The 16,751-nt window shown below is 52.5% G+C and overlaps 1 protein-coding gene across 2 annotated transcripts; it reads left to right on the top strand.

Annotated features, from left to right (window-relative positions):
- Nucleotides 1-407: 407 nt before the first annotated feature.
- USB1 (U6 snRNA biogenesis phosphodiesterase 1) lies at nt 408-15,303 on the top strand. Of its 2 annotated transcripts, XM_080829079.1 has the most exons (7): nt 408-577; nt 1,480-1,646; nt 4,437-4,620; nt 10,553-10,606; nt 11,742-11,847; nt 13,114-13,197; nt 14,221-15,303. In XM_080829079.1, the coding sequence occupies exons 1-7, from the start codon at nt 468-470 to the stop codon at nt 14,323-14,325; spliced, it is 810 nt and encodes a 269-aa protein (XP_080685205.1). In that variant the 5' UTR covers nt 408-467; the 3' UTR covers nt 14,326-15,303. The 2 variants fall into 2 exon arrangements, with proteins under 2 accessions (XP_080685205.1, XP_080685206.1); XM_080829080.1 differs by lacking the exon at nt 10,553-10,606 and having other exon boundaries at nt 412-577.
- Nucleotides 15,304-16,751: the final 1,448 nt, after the last annotated feature.

Here is a 16,751-nt window from a genome sequence, read left to right as displayed (position 1 = left end):
CAGCTTGCTCTTAGGAGACGGGCCCCCGAAGCTCGGACCTGGACTGGCTTGAGGAGGGGTGTCCCGGACCTCTGATCCCGTCTGGGCCTCGAGGGCAGTGATCTCCGCTGGGTCTAGGGCGCTGACCGCTGATCCAGCGACCGTCCGTGGCAAGGAGGTCTGGTCGCGGATGGCTGCTGACAGAGGAGCGGACAGAGAGGTCAGGGCCCAGAGCGATCTGTGAAATGGGCACACAGAGGCTAGGTGTGAGGTTCCGGGAGGCTCCAGGTAGCCGTCAAGGCGCTGCGAGCTGGCAGGCGGCGTGGTCTGAGTGGTAGAGTCCCGCCGGAGTCCTGCGGAGCCCCGCCCCTCCAGGCCCCGCCCCGAGGCGGTGATTCCCCTGGCTCCGCCCCCGGGAGAGCACTTCCGGCGCAGCGGAATTCCGGGTGCGATCGCTCACGGATAGTGCCTGTTGTGGTGAGGGCCCCATGAGTGCGGCGCCCCTGGTGGGCTACAGCAGCAGCGGCTCGGAGGATGAGGATGAGGCCGAGGCCGCGGCCGGGGCCCAGGCGCGACCCGGAGCTGGAGGCTGCCGGCGGTAAGGAGCGAGGAGATCTTTCTGGGGAGGGTGCTGGTTCGCGCGACACCTCGACGGGACCCGAGCGTCTGGGGGGAAAGAGGCGATGATGCGGGGCGGCTCGCCAGGGAAATAAGAGGGGCACAGCGGGAAAGGAGGGTCCGGTGGACAGCCCTGGACACAGCCCCAGAGTGCCCCCACCTGGCTAGCCCAAGGTGAGGAGGCAGGAAAACGTAAACTCGGGTCCAGCCTCCAGCTGTGGCCGCCGGGATCTCCTGGTGCCGCCGGGATCTCCTGGCGCGCACCCACAGCATCATCCTAGGTCTGTTTCCACATTTGGAGAGTGTTTTCATTCATCCGGTAAATACTCATGGAGCACCTGCTCTGCGCCAGGCTCGGGCTGGGACACTCCGCAGTGAACGAAACGGTCGAAGTCTGACTTCGTGGAGCTTCTGTTCTCAAGTGCCACGCCTGGTGCTTTTAAGCGTGCCTTTCAAGCAGTGGCATCTCTGTTGATCTCACAATAGCTCTGTCAGGTCGGGATACACTTTACAGATGAGGAAACTGAGGCCCACACAGTGCACATGACTTGCCCAAGACCCCAAAGCTAGGAAGCGCTACTCCAGTTCAGGCTTGTCTACCTAGGGAATGTGACCTCTGAACACACACTGTGCTACCTGCCCAGTAGTCTCCCGTGGGAACCAGGCCCCCAGCTAAAGTCAGCCTCCCAGGACTGTTGGGAGACCCCAGTGAGACAGTACTGGGGAAAGAGTTTTGTGGTTATCTAGAAACTGCCTGCAGCACCTGGTGGGAAATGGATGCACACAGTCACCCTGGATAAGGGGTTACGACTTTTGTTGTAGCTACAGAGGTAGAGAATGCCAGGAGGCTAAGTGTGCTCATTTCCTTTTTCTTTCTTGCAGTTCCCAGAGCCCTCTTCCCAGCCAGAGGTTGCCGGTACCCGACAGTGTGCTGCACATGTTCCTAGACACAGAAGGAGAGCCTGAGGATGACCAAGAAAAACATGGAGGCCGGGTGCGCACCTTCCCCCATGAGCGGGGCAACTGGGCCACCCATGTCTATGTGCCATGTGAGTAACGTCTAAAGCGCAAGAGGCTGAAACTGACAGGTGCCTCTTTCTTTTTTTTTTAATTTAAAGATTTTATTTATTTATTTGACTGACAGAGATCACAAGTAGGCAGGGGTAGGGGGAAGCAAGCTCTCTGCTGAGCAGAGAGCCCGATGCGATTCAGGGCTTGATCGCAGGACCCCGGGATCATGACCTGAGCCGAAGGCAGAGGCTTTAACCCACTGAGCCACCCAGACGCCCCTGACAGGTATCTCTTGATGGGAGGAAGCTAGCCCCAACCAGGAGGAACAAGCCAGAAACCTCTGACATGGATGGTAGGAAAGAGATGGACTTAGCAGAGAAAATTGGGGAGTTTTTCTGTAAACTTGTTTTCAGTTTCGAATTCATTGCCTAAATTTTTTTTTTTTTAATTCTGGGTATAATGTTTTCCCACTCATGATAAGGTGACCAAGGGAGGGTCCAGGACAGAGTGTCAAGGCCATCCCAGAGTGCGGCTGTAGCTGGCAGTTTCTTTCTTTCTTTCTTTCTTTCTTTCTTTTTTTTAAAGATTTTATTTATTTATTTGACAGACAGAGATCACAAATAGGCAGAGAAGCAGGCAGAGAGAGAGGAGGAAGCAGGGTCCCTGCTGAGCAGAGAGCCTGATGTGGGGCTCGATCCCAGGACCCTGGGATCATGACCTGAGCCAAAGGCAGAGGCTTTAACCCACTGAGCCATCCAGGTGCCCCTTTCTTTTTTTTTTTTTTTAAGATTTTATTTATTTCCTTGAGAGAGAGAGCATGAGAGGGGAGAGGGTCAGAGGGAGAAGCAGACTCCCTGGTGAGCAGGGAACCCGATGCAGGACTCGATCCGAGGACTCCAGGATCATGACCTGAGCTGAAGGCAGTGGTGCTTAACCAACTGAGCCACGAAGGTGCCCCAACTGGTAGTTTATTTCTAAGAGGCCCCTGGGTGTGCTGGGCAGGTCCCCCTTTCCACCCCCACCAGCCTACATGAGTAAATGGCAGGCAAACAATGCCCAGGCTTGGCACCCTTTAGTAAGTTAGTGGACTTCCCAGAGCCTCAGTGTCTTTATCTCTAAAATGGGGATTATAGAAATCTGTATCTCCTAGGACTTCTGTGAAGATTAAATCAGATCGTTTATATCAGGCTCTTTTTTTTTTTTAAAAGATTTTATTTATTTATTTGACAGAGACACAGAGAGAGGGAGAACACAAGCGAGGGGCGCAGGAAAGGGAGAAGCAGGCTTCCCATCGAGCAGGGAGCCCGATTTGGGCCTCGATCCCTGGACCCTGGGATCATGATCTGAGCCGAAGGCAGCCACTTAACGACTGAGCCACCCAGGCACCCTATTTATGTCAGGCTCTTAACACAATACACAGAGTAGGTGGTGGCCCTTAGTATTTTGTGTTAATCAGGTCAACTCTTAGAACCTCCATTTCCCCATCCACAGAAGAATGAGATTCTACACTGCCTGCTCAGCAGGGCATTGGGATAAATTGACTAACACACGGGGTGCGAGCAGTTACCCATGTAGCTCCAGGCCCACATTTGGTTAAAAAAGAAGAAGAAGAAGAATATGTGAACATTCAGTGGTGGTCATCGTGGTGTTCTTCGTCTTTGTGAAAAATTAGGAGCATTCTAGATATTTATCAGGAGATTCAACGTCTAATAGGGACTGATAAAGGAAGTGTTGTTTGTGATTATGGATTACTGTGGACCAGTGACCATGAGCTTGCCCGCTGCACTGAGAGGAAGACTATCCACGCTGTAGTGTTACATGAGGAAAGCCAGTGGAAGAACAGTTTGAATGGTACACTCTCATCTTTTCAACAAATAAAATGTGTACACTAGGATAAGCACTGAGAAGAGGCTGGGGGAGAAAGGCATCCAACTCCGACAGTCTTGATCTCTAGGGTAGTGGTCTTGAAAGTGGGGTGTATGCCCCCTGGGGAGAGGTCAAGATGACCCATCTGGAAGAAAAGTATTAGAATTTCTTTATATATCTCTTTTTATCTCATCTTTTTAAAGTTTCTGTTTTTGGGGTGCCTGGCTCATTCAGTCAGAAGAACATATGACTTGATCTTGGGGGCGTGAGTTCAAGCCCCACGTTGGGTATGGAGATAACCAAAAAATAAATAAACTTTAAATAAGTAAATAAAAATTTCCATTCTCGAGAGTGTACATTTTATAGTGGACATAATTTTATAACATGCACACTTGTAACATAAATAAATACACGTTTATTGGAGGGATGCACGTGAGTTTGTTTCCTAATGGCCCAGGTGATCAAAACAGTTTGGAGACTGCTGTTCTAGGTGATTAGGATTTCAGAGGGCCCTGCTTTTTCCTTTGCATATTTCCTTTTTTTACTTGAACTCTTTACAGTGAGCATATGTGTGTTACTTCTATAACCACAAAAATCATATTAAAATACATAGACCTAGGGGTGCCTGGGTGGCTCAGTGGGTTAGAGCCTCTGCCTTCGGCTCAGGTCGTGATCCCGGAGTCCTGGGATCAAGCCCCGCATCGGGCTCTCTGCTCAGCAGGGAGCCTGCTTCCTCCTCTCTCTCCGCCTGCCTCTTTGCCTGCTTGTGATCTCTGTCTGTCAAATAAATAAATAAAATCTTAAAAAAAAAAAAAAAAACAACATAGCTCTAGGCTGCTTTCAAAGTAATTTTCCCCAAAAGTCCAGAGTAACGAAGGCCTTTCTTTGCCTTCTGGGATTCTTCCTTCAGCCACACGGCCCTGGCTAAGAGAATGGCCCGCCCTATCCACTCTTGCCTCCAGATGAAACGAGAGAGGACTTCCTGGATCTGCTGGACATGTTGCTGGCCCACGCCCAGACATATGTCCCCCGGCTGGTCCGGATGGAGGCATTCCACGTCAGCCTGTCCCAGAGCGTGGTGCTGCGGCATCATTGGATCGTCCCCTTCGTGCAGGCTCTGAAGGACCGCCTGGCCTCCTTCCAGCGGTGAGTGCCTGGTGCTTCCTCTGCTTCTCCTCCCCTCAGCTCCTCTTCCTGTCCTAAGCTACTGTGGGGGTGTAGGTGTGGGGCGTATTACCTTAGCCAGCGGGCCAGACCTGAAGGTTGAACACTGAACATCTGGAGCCGCCTGCCACATACCCCGCCTTGGGTGACTTTGGACAGGCCACAGAAGCTCTGCAAGCCTCGCATCCTTACCTGTCAGGTCATGGGAGCAGTGGTAGCCGCCGCCAAGGGGACCTATGAGAGTGAAATGAGGTCGTGCGGGCCTTGGCGTGGTGCTTAGGGAAGGATGGGACCTGGACCCTGCCTCTGGCTGGGTTGGCCAGCCTCAAACTTTTCCTTCCTCAACTTTGCATTTTTCTTCTTCCTACCAGAGTGCCTTTCCTCCTGTACTTGGCCATATCAAAGCCCTGCTCCTTCCCAGAGGCTCTCCAATTTGGCATCTCCCCCAGAGTTCCCCAGTCCCTGGGATCATCTCATACTGGGGCAGCTTATACCCTCGTGCTCATTTCATGCCTATCCGGTCCTTGTCCCCTGGGGAGCCAAGCTCCCGCAGGCCCAGGAGCACCCCTTCTTTCTGAATTCCCCACGTTTCTGCTCCAGGTGCTTTGCTGACCATAGGCATCAAATGGATGTTTGTTGAATGACTGAGCAGGAGGAGAGAGGGATCCTCTGGGTGTTGGTTCCAGAAGGAGCCCAAGAAGCCATCCAGTTGGTGGTTTTCTTTGCAGAGCTCTTGCTTCAGAAGAGGTGTTACTCAAAAGCTTGGATGTGGAGTTGTGTAGGAGAAAAACTGAAGTCTTCTAGCGTAAGCCCCACTCTCCCAGTGTGGAGGCCTCAGGCCCAGGGATTCCATAGACGAACTCCACCCAGGTAGGGAACTGCCTGTTTGCTTCAGCCCGTTCTGAGGGCCAGAGGAGGAAGGGATTCATTCCAGTTCAGTCAGCCAGAGAATTAGGACTAAAACTTCTCTCTCCACCTCATTCAGTTCCCCCCTCCCCCCACCCCCGTTTTTTTAATCATCACTACCAAACTGATGGAGGAATATGTCTGTTAGTCAGGACATACTGGTCACAGATACCAGAAATCCAGCCCAAAGTGGCTTAAACTGAGGGGGAGTTCATAGGCTGGTATACTAAAAAGTTCAGAAGTCACGCTGGCTTCATGTGTGAGTGGACTGGGGTGACCAGAAGACGGCACCTGACTGTCACCATCTCTTAGCTCTGCCCCTCTCTATGTGGGCTTCCTCCTCACAAAGGCAAAGAGGCCTCTGGCAACTTGGCACTGCCAGTCTACCAGTCTGGGAAGCCAGCCCTCTTTTTTAAGAGCTTCAGCAAAAGTCAGGAATGACTTTGATGGGTCTGACTTGGCTAACGGGCTCTCCATCTGTGAGTTCAGCTAGCAGAACCCTGTGCCCTTCTACATGAGGCTGTTTCAGTTACCTGTTTTCCACTCTGTTCTCTGGGTAGAGGTGGAATATCAGCTGGGTCTGGGGCCACATGACTTTGGTAAAAAGGACTTTATCACCACACTGGGCTGCGAAGACCGTGTGAGAACGAAACCTGTGGCAGGAAGCCATGGCAGTGGGCTCCTCTGCACGCAGTGGTCCTTCACCTGGACAAGTCCCTTACTGGGGCCTCTGGAAATTTTGCCCACAGGCCATTGCTAAAATTACTGGTCCCTGGGGAGCCCAGATGTCGCTTATCCTCTTGCTGCCTGTGGGACCAGAGAAACAGCACCTAGGTCACCGGGCTGGCTCTCCTTGCCAGCACATGGTGTTTCCGTCCCTGTGTCCTGGAGAAAGCCGGGCTAGGTGGCCTCTTCAAGTTTGTCTGGTTGAGCCTCTGGCCAAGAGTGGGCAGTGCACCTTTGATTCTGTTATTGCAACTGAGGGAATGCTGTGTTCTGACTGGCCAGGCCTGGGGGAGGTGTGTACTCCCGGGGCAGCGGGGTAGAGACTCCTCCGCCAGCAAAAATGGGAGAACAGCGCTCCGGTGCAAGTTTCCTGGGACAAGAGGGGTTAGTTGGCGTCTTAGCCAGGGTTCTGTGAAATCTGGAGAAGTGGCTACTTGCCACTCATTAGGCCCAATCAACAGTGTCATCATCAATGTCATGGACTTGGTTAAGCTTATTCTAACCCACTGTCGTTCTTTGAGATCATCTGGCTTCTGCACAGGCCAGAGAGGAGAGTGGGGTGGAAATGCGGGAATCCCCTCCCCCATGTCTTTCAAGTCCTTGGTGGTGACACTGATCTCTGCGATCCCTCCAGGAATGGAGTATTGCTTCTGATTCACTACTTTCCTAGGTCAAGGCAGTTCTGGTAGCTTCCGGGTGGCTCCCCTACCATAATCATCTTCGCTCCACAGGTCAGGGAACAGATGTGGGGATTCTGCCAGCCGCTGAGTATGTATTCCTATTATGCTTTCAGAACTGGAGGAATAACCACAGGGTGGGTTTGGGGGCCCACCGAGACAGGCCTGAGCTGAAATTCCATAGGTCACTTGGCCTCCATGAGCCCCCACTCTGACTAGAGGGCCACAGTGATGTTTTGGTCTCCTGGAATTAGTTCAGGGCCTTATCTGGTAGTTCCCAGAAGGCCTGATTATTTCCTTTTCTCTAATGCACAATTACCCTGGCAAAAGGCCATAGGTCCCTTTTGAGAAGGCTAGGGAAAAAATGAACTATAAAATTTTAGTAGTGTACCAGGGTCCTTCCTCAAAGGGACCGGCCCTCCCCGTCATTCAAGGGGTCTTAGGTCCATAAACTGGCTCAAGTCTGGAAATTGAGGGTCCATGACTTTCCTTTTATGATAGGATTAGACTTGGTTCACTCGGCCTACACTGTTTCTGCTTATACAGATGAAGTAAGACTTTCACAGGCTTCCTGTCTAGCTCACTTCTTGGAGCGCCACAACAGTTAGCCAGTACCCTAGGCCTGCCTGAGGCTCTGCTGCCTTCCATGGTAACTACACCCACCTCTCAGCTTGGGTGTCTCCAGCTCCCTCACTAGAGCCACCCCTTGGTCCACGTTTCAGGCAACTAACCCAGCAAACTGTGAGATCCCTTCCCACCTCCCGAGCTGCAGCATTCACGCCGGATCTCTGCTTCACGAGCCTGCATCACAAAATTGGCCTGAGCCAACTCTATGAGGCTTGCACCATTATCCCACACCTTTAATACCCACACACGTTCCCTGGATTTCTGCTCATGTAGATCATAATACTCGGGTAGTACTTTGAAGTATGGCACATCTCACAAGTCCCGCTTTGTACCTCACCTTTAGGGGACTGCCAGGACTTTAGTTATAGGTCTAGAAGCAAAGTGGGGGGCGAAAGGGGCGCCTGGGTGGCTCAGTTAAGGGTCTGCCTTCAGCCCAGGTCATGATCCCAGGGTCCTGGGATTGAGCCCCAAGTCACACTTCCTGCTCAGCTGGGAGTCTGCTTCTCCCTCTCCCTCTCCCTCCCTTTCCCTCCCTCCTCCCTGCCCCTCCTCTCTGCTCCGGTATTCTTTCTCCCTCTCTCTCTCTGTCGAATAAATAAATAAAATCTTTTAAAAAAACCATTAAAATAAAACCGCTTTAAAAAAAATAGAAACAAAGGGGTAGTGGGAGTGGGTCCTGAGGAGCCTCACCGTCCTCCTGCAGGGTAACCCTCAGTGCCGGCTGAGTCCCCACAGATGGAGGTGGCAAAGCCCAAACCACTGTTGTCGGGGGCCACTTCCACTGGGAAGGAAAGCTCGTAAGAATTTAGGGGCTCAGTGCTTCCCATGCGTGCCCCTTCCAAAGGATCCCCCGTCTTTCCCAGGCAATGCCCTCACTTAAATGGTAGCAGTAAGCACAGCTGGGAGTTCAACTGGTGTAATTCAGCCAATCACAGCACTCGGTTCCACCTTTGATTTTCCTGCAGTGACAGCCCTGAGGCTATGGGACAGGAGGGTCTCCCTATCAGGGCACACCTAGAGGTTCCTAGGTCCTTGATGCTGCCTGAGTGCAGAATTCGAACCCCCAAGCTCACCTTTTTCTTTTAGCACTTTGGCCACATTAGGAGCAAACAACCAATGTCATTATATTCGGTAGTTTCCCCCAAACTGTTACAAAGTATCATACAGTCACTTAGCTCCTTCTAATGGATGGTTGCCTGGGATGATGCGGCGCAGATATTGTACACGTCTCTATAATCGGTTCCCACGTGTACTACCAGCACTCGATTTACTACTAGAAATAGTCAGTAGTGTCTTTGAATCGAATCAGATTAGAGAGCCAATTCCAGAAGCCTCAGAACCAATTCAGAAAACTCAACCTTAAAATCCTGGTTTAGAACCACTCTTGGTACCGAAATCTGTATTGGGGCTCTCTAGAGAAACAGAAACAATAGGATAGAGATAGAGACAGAGATAGAGATACAGAGAGATTTGTTATAGGAATTGACTCACGCAGTTAGGAAAGTCGAGAAATCCTATAGTCTGCCATCCACAAGCTGGGGAACCAGGAAAGCCAGTGGTATCATTCAGCCTTGAGTCCAAATGCCTGAGAATCAGGCGTGGGGGTGGGGGAAGTGCTGGGGGTAGGAGATGACTGATGGTCTAAGTCCTGATAGAGCCTAAAAGCCTAAGAACCGGGAAAGTCAATATCCAGTGTCCAAGGGCAAGAGATGAATGTCTCCACTCAGAGCTTAGGAGCACCCGTTTGCCCTTCCTCTGCCTTTTTGTTCTGTCCAGGCCCTCAATGGATAGAGCGATGCCCTCCCACACTGGGGAGGGCCATTTGCTTTATTCCTTTCACTAATTCAAACGGTAATCTTTTCCAGAAACATCCTCACAGACACACCCAGATTTCATGTTTTACCAGCCCTTTGGGCATCCTTCCGGGTAGTCAAGTTGACGCATAACATTAACCCTCACAGTTGGGCACAAATCTCCAGCATCCACTTCAGGATGTTTGTCAAGTCCCTTGCTGAGCTCTGGGTAAACATGATGCTTCACCAAGCTCCTGCTGGTTCTGTCATCCCTTCCATTTTCCCCAGAAGAGATGTATTAGGAAGCTGAATGCTGATGGGGAGGCCAAAAGTGGACTGAGTCTGAGCCCCGACAGGTTGTGAGATTCTACCCAGCATGCTGGGTTGTTGTGTTCCGTCACATGGAACCTTGGCCTGGAGGCCATCAGTGATCATTTCCTGTAGTGGGATTTGCCAGGTTGGCCAGGGGGCCCCCCTAAGATCTAGTGTCTCAGAGAAGACTGAGAGAACCAGCCAGAATGGAAGGACTTACTTGACAGAACCCGATGGGCCCTGTGTAACTGAGCTGAGGGATGGGTGGGTATGTGGGCAGGCAGGTGTTTTTGCCCCATCTGCACACCAACAGAGACCCGCTTCCCCTCATTAAAGCATCATAGGTGACAGCAAGGGCTTTGGAATCAGACAGACTGAGGTTGAGATTATGGCTCACCAAATTCAGTTTCACCTGACACAGTTTCCGTGTCTGTGGAACGGGCAGAGTTACAGCGCCCGCGTCACGGAGTCGCGTGAGGATTCCCTCAGCTCATGCCCGCAGAGCCCTCAGCTCAGCCCCTGGCACATGGGAAATGTTCGTCTCTTTTCACCTCTTTGATGAATAAGACTTTCTCAGTTCCCGTCAGTAAAATTGAAATAGTCTCATTCTTCATTGGGATTAACTGCTATTAATAACACTTTTGCCAGCATCTAAATGAAGTTATGTTTTACTTCAGCTGGGTGATGACGTAGGGCCTTGTCCAGCTCTAATATTTTATGGTTCAGTTATACCACCTGTATAATAGGATAACAAAATGAAGGGTGCAGTGAGTTAACGGTATTTTCAAAGTCCTCCTTTTTAATATAAACTTTTTGGATTTTTTTTTATTATTATTATTCCTGAAACATGGTCTTTCCTCTTCTAAATTCCAGATTCTTCTTTACTGCCAACCTGGTAAAGATTTATACCAATCAAGAGAAAACCAGGTGGGTCTCCCCATCTGCCCCCAGTTCCTTCTACAAGATTCTTCGGAGTAAAGATTCAAAGGGTGCTTTGCTTCTGGCCTTGTCTGTTCCAGTTTTTTCTTTGTTTGTGTTTTTTTCTTTTAAAGATTTTATTTATTTATTTGACAGAGAGAGAGATAAAGCAAGAGCGGGAACAGAAGCAGAAGGAGTGGGAGAGGGAGAAGCAGGCTTTCTGTCAAACAGGGAGCCCGATGTGAGCCTCGATCCCAGGACCCTGGGATCATGACCTGAACTGAAGGCAGACGCTTAATGACTGAGCCACCCAGGCACCTTCTTTGTTTGTGTTTTAACCAACTCTATGACTACAAAAGCAGCTGTTCCCAAATCTGAACCTTTCATTAAGAAAAATAACCAGAGGAACATGGAGGGGAGGAGGGTAGAGGTAGGGAAAAACATCTTGGTAAAGTGAACAAAAGCCTGCCACTGGAAAAAAACATGGGCCCCTGCCCAGCTCTGTCCCCAGTTGAACATTTAGCTCATACCGTCATTTCCATGACCTCTCATTTCCATGCCGTCACGCACCTGCCCTTGATACGTCCATCACTGGGCAGTCATGAGGCACCAATGAGCCCGGCATGTTCCAGAAGTCATGGAGTGGGTTGAAACTAGGAGGTGAGGGATTAGAGAGAGTGACAGTAGGCAAGTCATCTAATAAGCTTCACTGAGACCAGGAGGGTGTCTGGCTGAAGATGTGGGCTCATGGGAGGGTTTTTAAAGATGAGGGAGCATGTCTGAGAGCTGAGGGGAGGGGAGCCAGTGCCTAGGAACCTCATCCCTGAGAAACAGTCCAGACTCGGGAGTGATGTGAGGGGTTGTGGACACGTGGCAGGGGCAGATGAAGGAGTTCCTCGAGGGTCATGAGCCCCCAGGAAGGAGGAGAGATCTGTGGTTAGAACTGGGGAAAGGAGGGTTTAGGGACAGAGGAAAGAGCCAGCTCAGAGCACGGGCAAGCGAGGCACCCAAAAGGGGAGGAGGGAGAACCCCCAGCCCTGACCTGGCTGCTTCCTGTCGCCTCCCCTGCCCCCAGTGCGGATGGTTTGTGTTCTCAGGGGCTGCATCTCATGCCCATGTTATCTCCGCTTCTGCCCTCCCCCAGGACCTTTGTCGGACTCGAGGTCACCTCAGGGCACCCCCAATTCCTGGACTTGGTCTCGGAGGTAGACAGAGTCATGGAGGAATTTGACCTCACCACTTTCTACCAGGTAATAAAGAGCCTCTTCCTCTCCACTGGCCCGCCTAAAAGTGGAAACAAGCCATCCTCAAAGGAGCCCTTGTTAGAGGCAAACTGAAGAGCCCTCCAGTACTTGCCCCCGTGAATCGTCCCAAATGCCAGCCTTCAGAGGACACAGGCCTCCAGGACAGAGGGGAGTAGAGGAGCCAGGGGCACACTCAGGCACAGCCCGTCGGAAGTCTGATGCTTCACAAAAATCTCGTTTCATCTTCAGTGTGCACAAGATTTACCCATTCTGCTCCATATGGATCCATGTTCATTTCTTTTTTAAGAAATAGTAGTTTTCCCAGATTTTTTTTTATTGAAATTGACACACCAGGAAGAGTGGTGGCTTTCCCCGCCTTTCTGCACCTCACCCGGGGCGCCCCATGCCCTCCAGGGGTGTTTGACTCCAAACCGAGTATCAGGTCCTTAAAGGGCCCTTGGTTTTGCTTGATGTATTCTTTTAAAACCTTGCCGAGGCATAGGAGTATGAATTTCAGTGGAGATTATTACTCATAATTTTAGACATTTTGGTTTTTGTTCACTTCATCTTAGAAAGTATGTCATCTATTGAAATGTTCTAGATCAGAAAATAGAGTTGGAGCCTGCGTTCTCATCCACGTCCCAGATTTAATGACTGTTAAGGGAAAGCCTCTGGAAGCAGGACTGTCTTAGTCAGCTGAACCCACCGTAACAACATACCCTAGATGGAGTGCTTTAAACAGCAGAAATTTCTTTTCTCACAATTCTGGAGCCTAGAGGTCCAAAATCAAGGTGCCGTCGTGGTCCACTTCTGGTGCTAACTCCCTTTCTGACTTGCGTGGATAGCAGTCTTCTCGCTGTGTCCTCCCATGGTAGAAAAAGAGGAAGCCAGCTTCCTGCCATCTCTCATACAGGCACAAATCCCATCACGACGGCCCCCCTTTGATCAGCTCCTCTGAACCTAATTGTCTCCCAGCAGCCCCATCTCCAAATATCATTGCATTGGAAGTCGAGGCTTCAACACGGGCATCTGGCAGGTGGGGCGGGGAGAAGTCATGGACACAATTCAGTCCACAACTGGGGCCAACCCACAGCTCTTTCATCTGCGGAGGGTGCTTGGGAACAACACTGGTCAGCACTGAGGGTCTAGACCCTCATGGAGCAGGCCAGGGCTCCGGCAAGGATACCGTGACAACGGTCACAGACCTCCTGTCACGTCTGCACCTGCCAAGGCATCCAGGCGACCACCTGCTTCCCTGCTGTTCCTCCACAGGACCCTTCATTCCACGTCAGTCTGGCCTGGTGTGTGGGGGACGCGCGTCTCCAGCTAGAAGGGCGCTGCCTGCGGGAACTACAGGTGTGTTTGCAGTGCAGGAGCACGGAGGGCGCCCAGCGCCAGGAGTGACGGGCCACGTGTTGGGGAGTGGGAGGGTTGGCGACAGGCCCTGAGGATTATGTGTGCAAACCAGAATCTGGGGGAGGAGACCCCCATCACCTCACCTTGCTACTCAGACAGCAGTCCCATGGCTGCAGCCCCCTGGAGCCTATTAGCCATCCAGACTCTGGCCCCAGTGCAGATCTAAACGTAGACCTAAGAAATCAGAATTGCATTTTAACAAGATCTCTAGGGACTTGCATGCATGTTAAAATTTGAGAAGCACTGCCCTCCACCACTGATCTGAGAGAATGCTGCAGGCCTCTCCTGAAGTCCTAGCCCCTTGCCCAGAGGTCTAAGGCTCAGGTGCCCAGCAGGGACCGGCAGGTGTTGGAAATGAGTGAACCGTGCCAGGGGTGAGGCACGCCCACCGTGGTAGCCCTCCTGTTCTGCTAAGTAGGTGAGGCAGTTCTCCTTCCCATCAGGGTCCTCGGAGGAACCGGGACTCCTCCACTGTTGGGAGAGGAGAGTGGGGGATGCTGCCATGCAGGAACGTAGACTGTGTCGCTAGCACTTCTGTTTTTCAAGGGAGACCAGAAATCCAGACTTTTACATGCAATCTCTCATTTTCAAATGTTGGCACTAGTGTGAATTTTTTTTTAACATGCCGCAAGCCAGACAAAGTGTGTGCCGGAGGATAGAGCCACTTCTGCTCTTGGCCTAGTCAGGCCATGGGGTAAAGAGCCCTAGTTTCAGGCTCCAGCAGACCCCATCCCCCTCCCAGCTTTATCGGGTTCTGAGCGTCCACTTCCTCCTCTGCAAAGTTGGGATGATAGGACCCACCTCCCCAGACTGCAGAGCTGATGAGACAAGAACCTGTGTGGCCCTCAGCCTCCCTCCGCAGTGCCTAACCCCCAGGATTTTAGTAGGCTGATCTTGTTCACAGTGCCCTCTGGGTCCCTGATTCCCCTAATGCGACTGTCCTTTCTCATCTCCCGGTGGAAGAACATTGTGGATGAGTTTGAAGACCCCGAGATGGTGCTGCGTGCGCATGCCGAGCAGGTCCGCTGCAAGTCTGGGAACAAGTTCTTCTCCATGCCTTTGAAGTGAGCACGAGAGACCCTCATCCCAGTCCTCTATGCAGGCCAGGCAGAGACGGAGAAGCCTGCTCCAAGACTTGGGGAGGCTCCCAGCCTCCCAGAGGGAGGCCTGGTCTGGAGTGCAGGCACTGCTGGTGGTTCCTGGGGGCTTGTTTGCTCCCAGCTGGTTTGGGTGCTGGTCCGGCCCTGCTATGTGTGATCATTGTCAGGAATCACCAGTAGAGGGCAGCCTGGGCTTCCTAGTTCTAGATCTGTGGCCTGTAGACTTGCCAGGCACAAAAGAAAGTCAGGGTCATGGTGAGCCCACCCAGACTCAGCCAGCAACCCCACTGTAGCCCCTCCAACAAACGGCCCCTACCCCACACCCTGCCGCCATCGGCTGTTTGCATTTGGAGGCCATTGGCCTCCATCAGGGTTGCCCTGGCTCTTCTCCACTCACGCTGGACATACCGTGTTTTAATGGGTCCATCACCCTCCCTCCCTGAAGTACGTCGCTTTTATTTATTTTTGGTCTCCCCCTCTGGTGCCAGCGGAGGCCATCTCAGAGCCAAGGTGCAGAGCGCTGATTTGTGCTTCTGCCTCAGTTTCCTCCCCCCACCCCGCTCCCACCTCCTACCTCCCACTCGCCCCCAGCCAGGTGCCTGGGGAACCGGGAGCAGATGTTTCATTTTGGCCTGGCTACGGCGGCTCTAAGCCAGTCCTCCAACGCTCTGTGACCTCTGGCTTCTCCTCAGCTTTCCCAAAGAGGCGGAGGGGCAAGGCCCTCCCCCAGTTCTCTCTCCACTGCCTCCAGCCGCCTGCCATGGGCACTCTGAGGGGGGCTCCCAGGAAAGGCCAGGGGTGGCCCAGGCCTTTTATTTTCCATCAGGCCTTCACCAGAGCAAAAGACCAGTCCTCTCCAGTTGTCATCTGTATCTCTGGTGATGAGAGATATTTTTATGTTATGGTTTTCAATTACGTTCCAATAAAAATTACAGTTTCGATTTTGGGTTTTGTTTGGGACTGCTTCTGTTGTTCAGCTAGGTGACAAGATGACTGTCCTCTGCCTACACCTTCTCCAGCATGCCACTCAGTGTCGGGGGAACTCTTGGGAATCCCCGTTATGGCTTTGGAGTGGCCGTGAGAGGAGGCAGTAATGATGCCTCAGTAAATTGATAGTGGGGTCACCCGGCCTGCCAGGCCTGCACCCTAGACAAGTGGCACAGACCACATGTGGCCCAGGGCAGGGCCTGTGGCTAGGGGGGGGGAACCCCAACTCCTCATCAGTGTAAGCACAGACATTCAGACCTGACACTGCTACAACATGTACTGCAACAACACGTTCAGAGCCCTTCTAGAACCATCTCCTCTGTCCTCCTGGTAACCTGCCCCTAAAAGTAAACCGGGGAGGAATGGGTATTCCACTTGTGCAGAACAGCTGAAATGCCTTATCTCTGGTCTGCCCTGACCTCAGTCCTGCCCTGGGGCTCCCAGTCAGGCCTGCTCTCCCCTCCTCACCCCAGGCCTGGGGAAAGGGGACCTGCCACGCCAGCTCTCACTGCCTCCTGCACCTCTGGGCTCTCTGAGGCAAGCTCCCAATCCCGGCCCAAAGATGCGGGAACTCACTTTCTGTGCCTGGTTCCCCAACTCCACTGCACTGATCTGCTGATTCAACTCCAACCGGGAAGTCGGTTCTTATGGATTTTGAGGTCACGCTGGAAAGGGAGAGGAAGCCCGGCCTCCTTCTGGGCCTGCAAGGAACACAGCAAGTCCTGTGCAGCGGGCACTTACAGGGCCACCAGCTCTGTGTCTGATGCTTACAGCCAGGGGGCAGCCAGAGCACTGGGAGAAGAATCCCCATCCCCAGCTCTGCACTTCTCACACTGGGAAGTGCGAGCAACATCCCTATTTCCGATTTCCGGCAGGTTCTAACCTCAGCGTGGAAGCCAGCCTCCACAGGCGGCTCTGTAGGCCCAGACCACCCGATTTTCCTCATCAGGACCACTTGCTCTCCGCAGGAGGGCAGCCCCACCACGAACAAACCCAGGAGGGCTGGTTCCTCCAGTCTCACAGGAGGATGTGGCCCGGATGGAATTAGAGCGCGGCAACTTGAAGAAATGGGCCAAGATCGAGAAAGGGTTCTTCAGTGGGGAATGGCAGGTGTCGATAGAGGAAGGAAGCCAGAGAGTCCCTGAGGGGGGAGGGGGGCAGGCGTGCCGCAGGAGGCTGGGCGGCAGGGGCTTGGCAGGAGCCCAAACACTGAGTGTGCCTCGGAGCCCAGCCGCCGGCTCCCCAGCGCTCGGCTGACAGTGCAGAGGCAGCTGGGGCTCTTCCATAAGAGGAGATGTGATCCGAAGGCAGACGATGAGACCAGCACAGCCTGGGGTCCACCCCTTGGCAGGCTTGGCTCGGAAGAGCGAGATGCTCCTGATGGGGATTTTCTCACACCAAAGAGAG

The sequence above is a fragment of the Martes martes genome (genome assembly GCF_963455335.1).
Source record: "Martes martes genome assembly, chromosome: 17".
Taxonomy (NCBI): domain Eukaryota; kingdom Metazoa; phylum Chordata; class Mammalia; order Carnivora; family Mustelidae; genus Martes; species Martes martes.
Note: the sequence above shows the minus strand (reverse complement) of the source record. Positions and strands in the feature narration are given on the sequence as shown.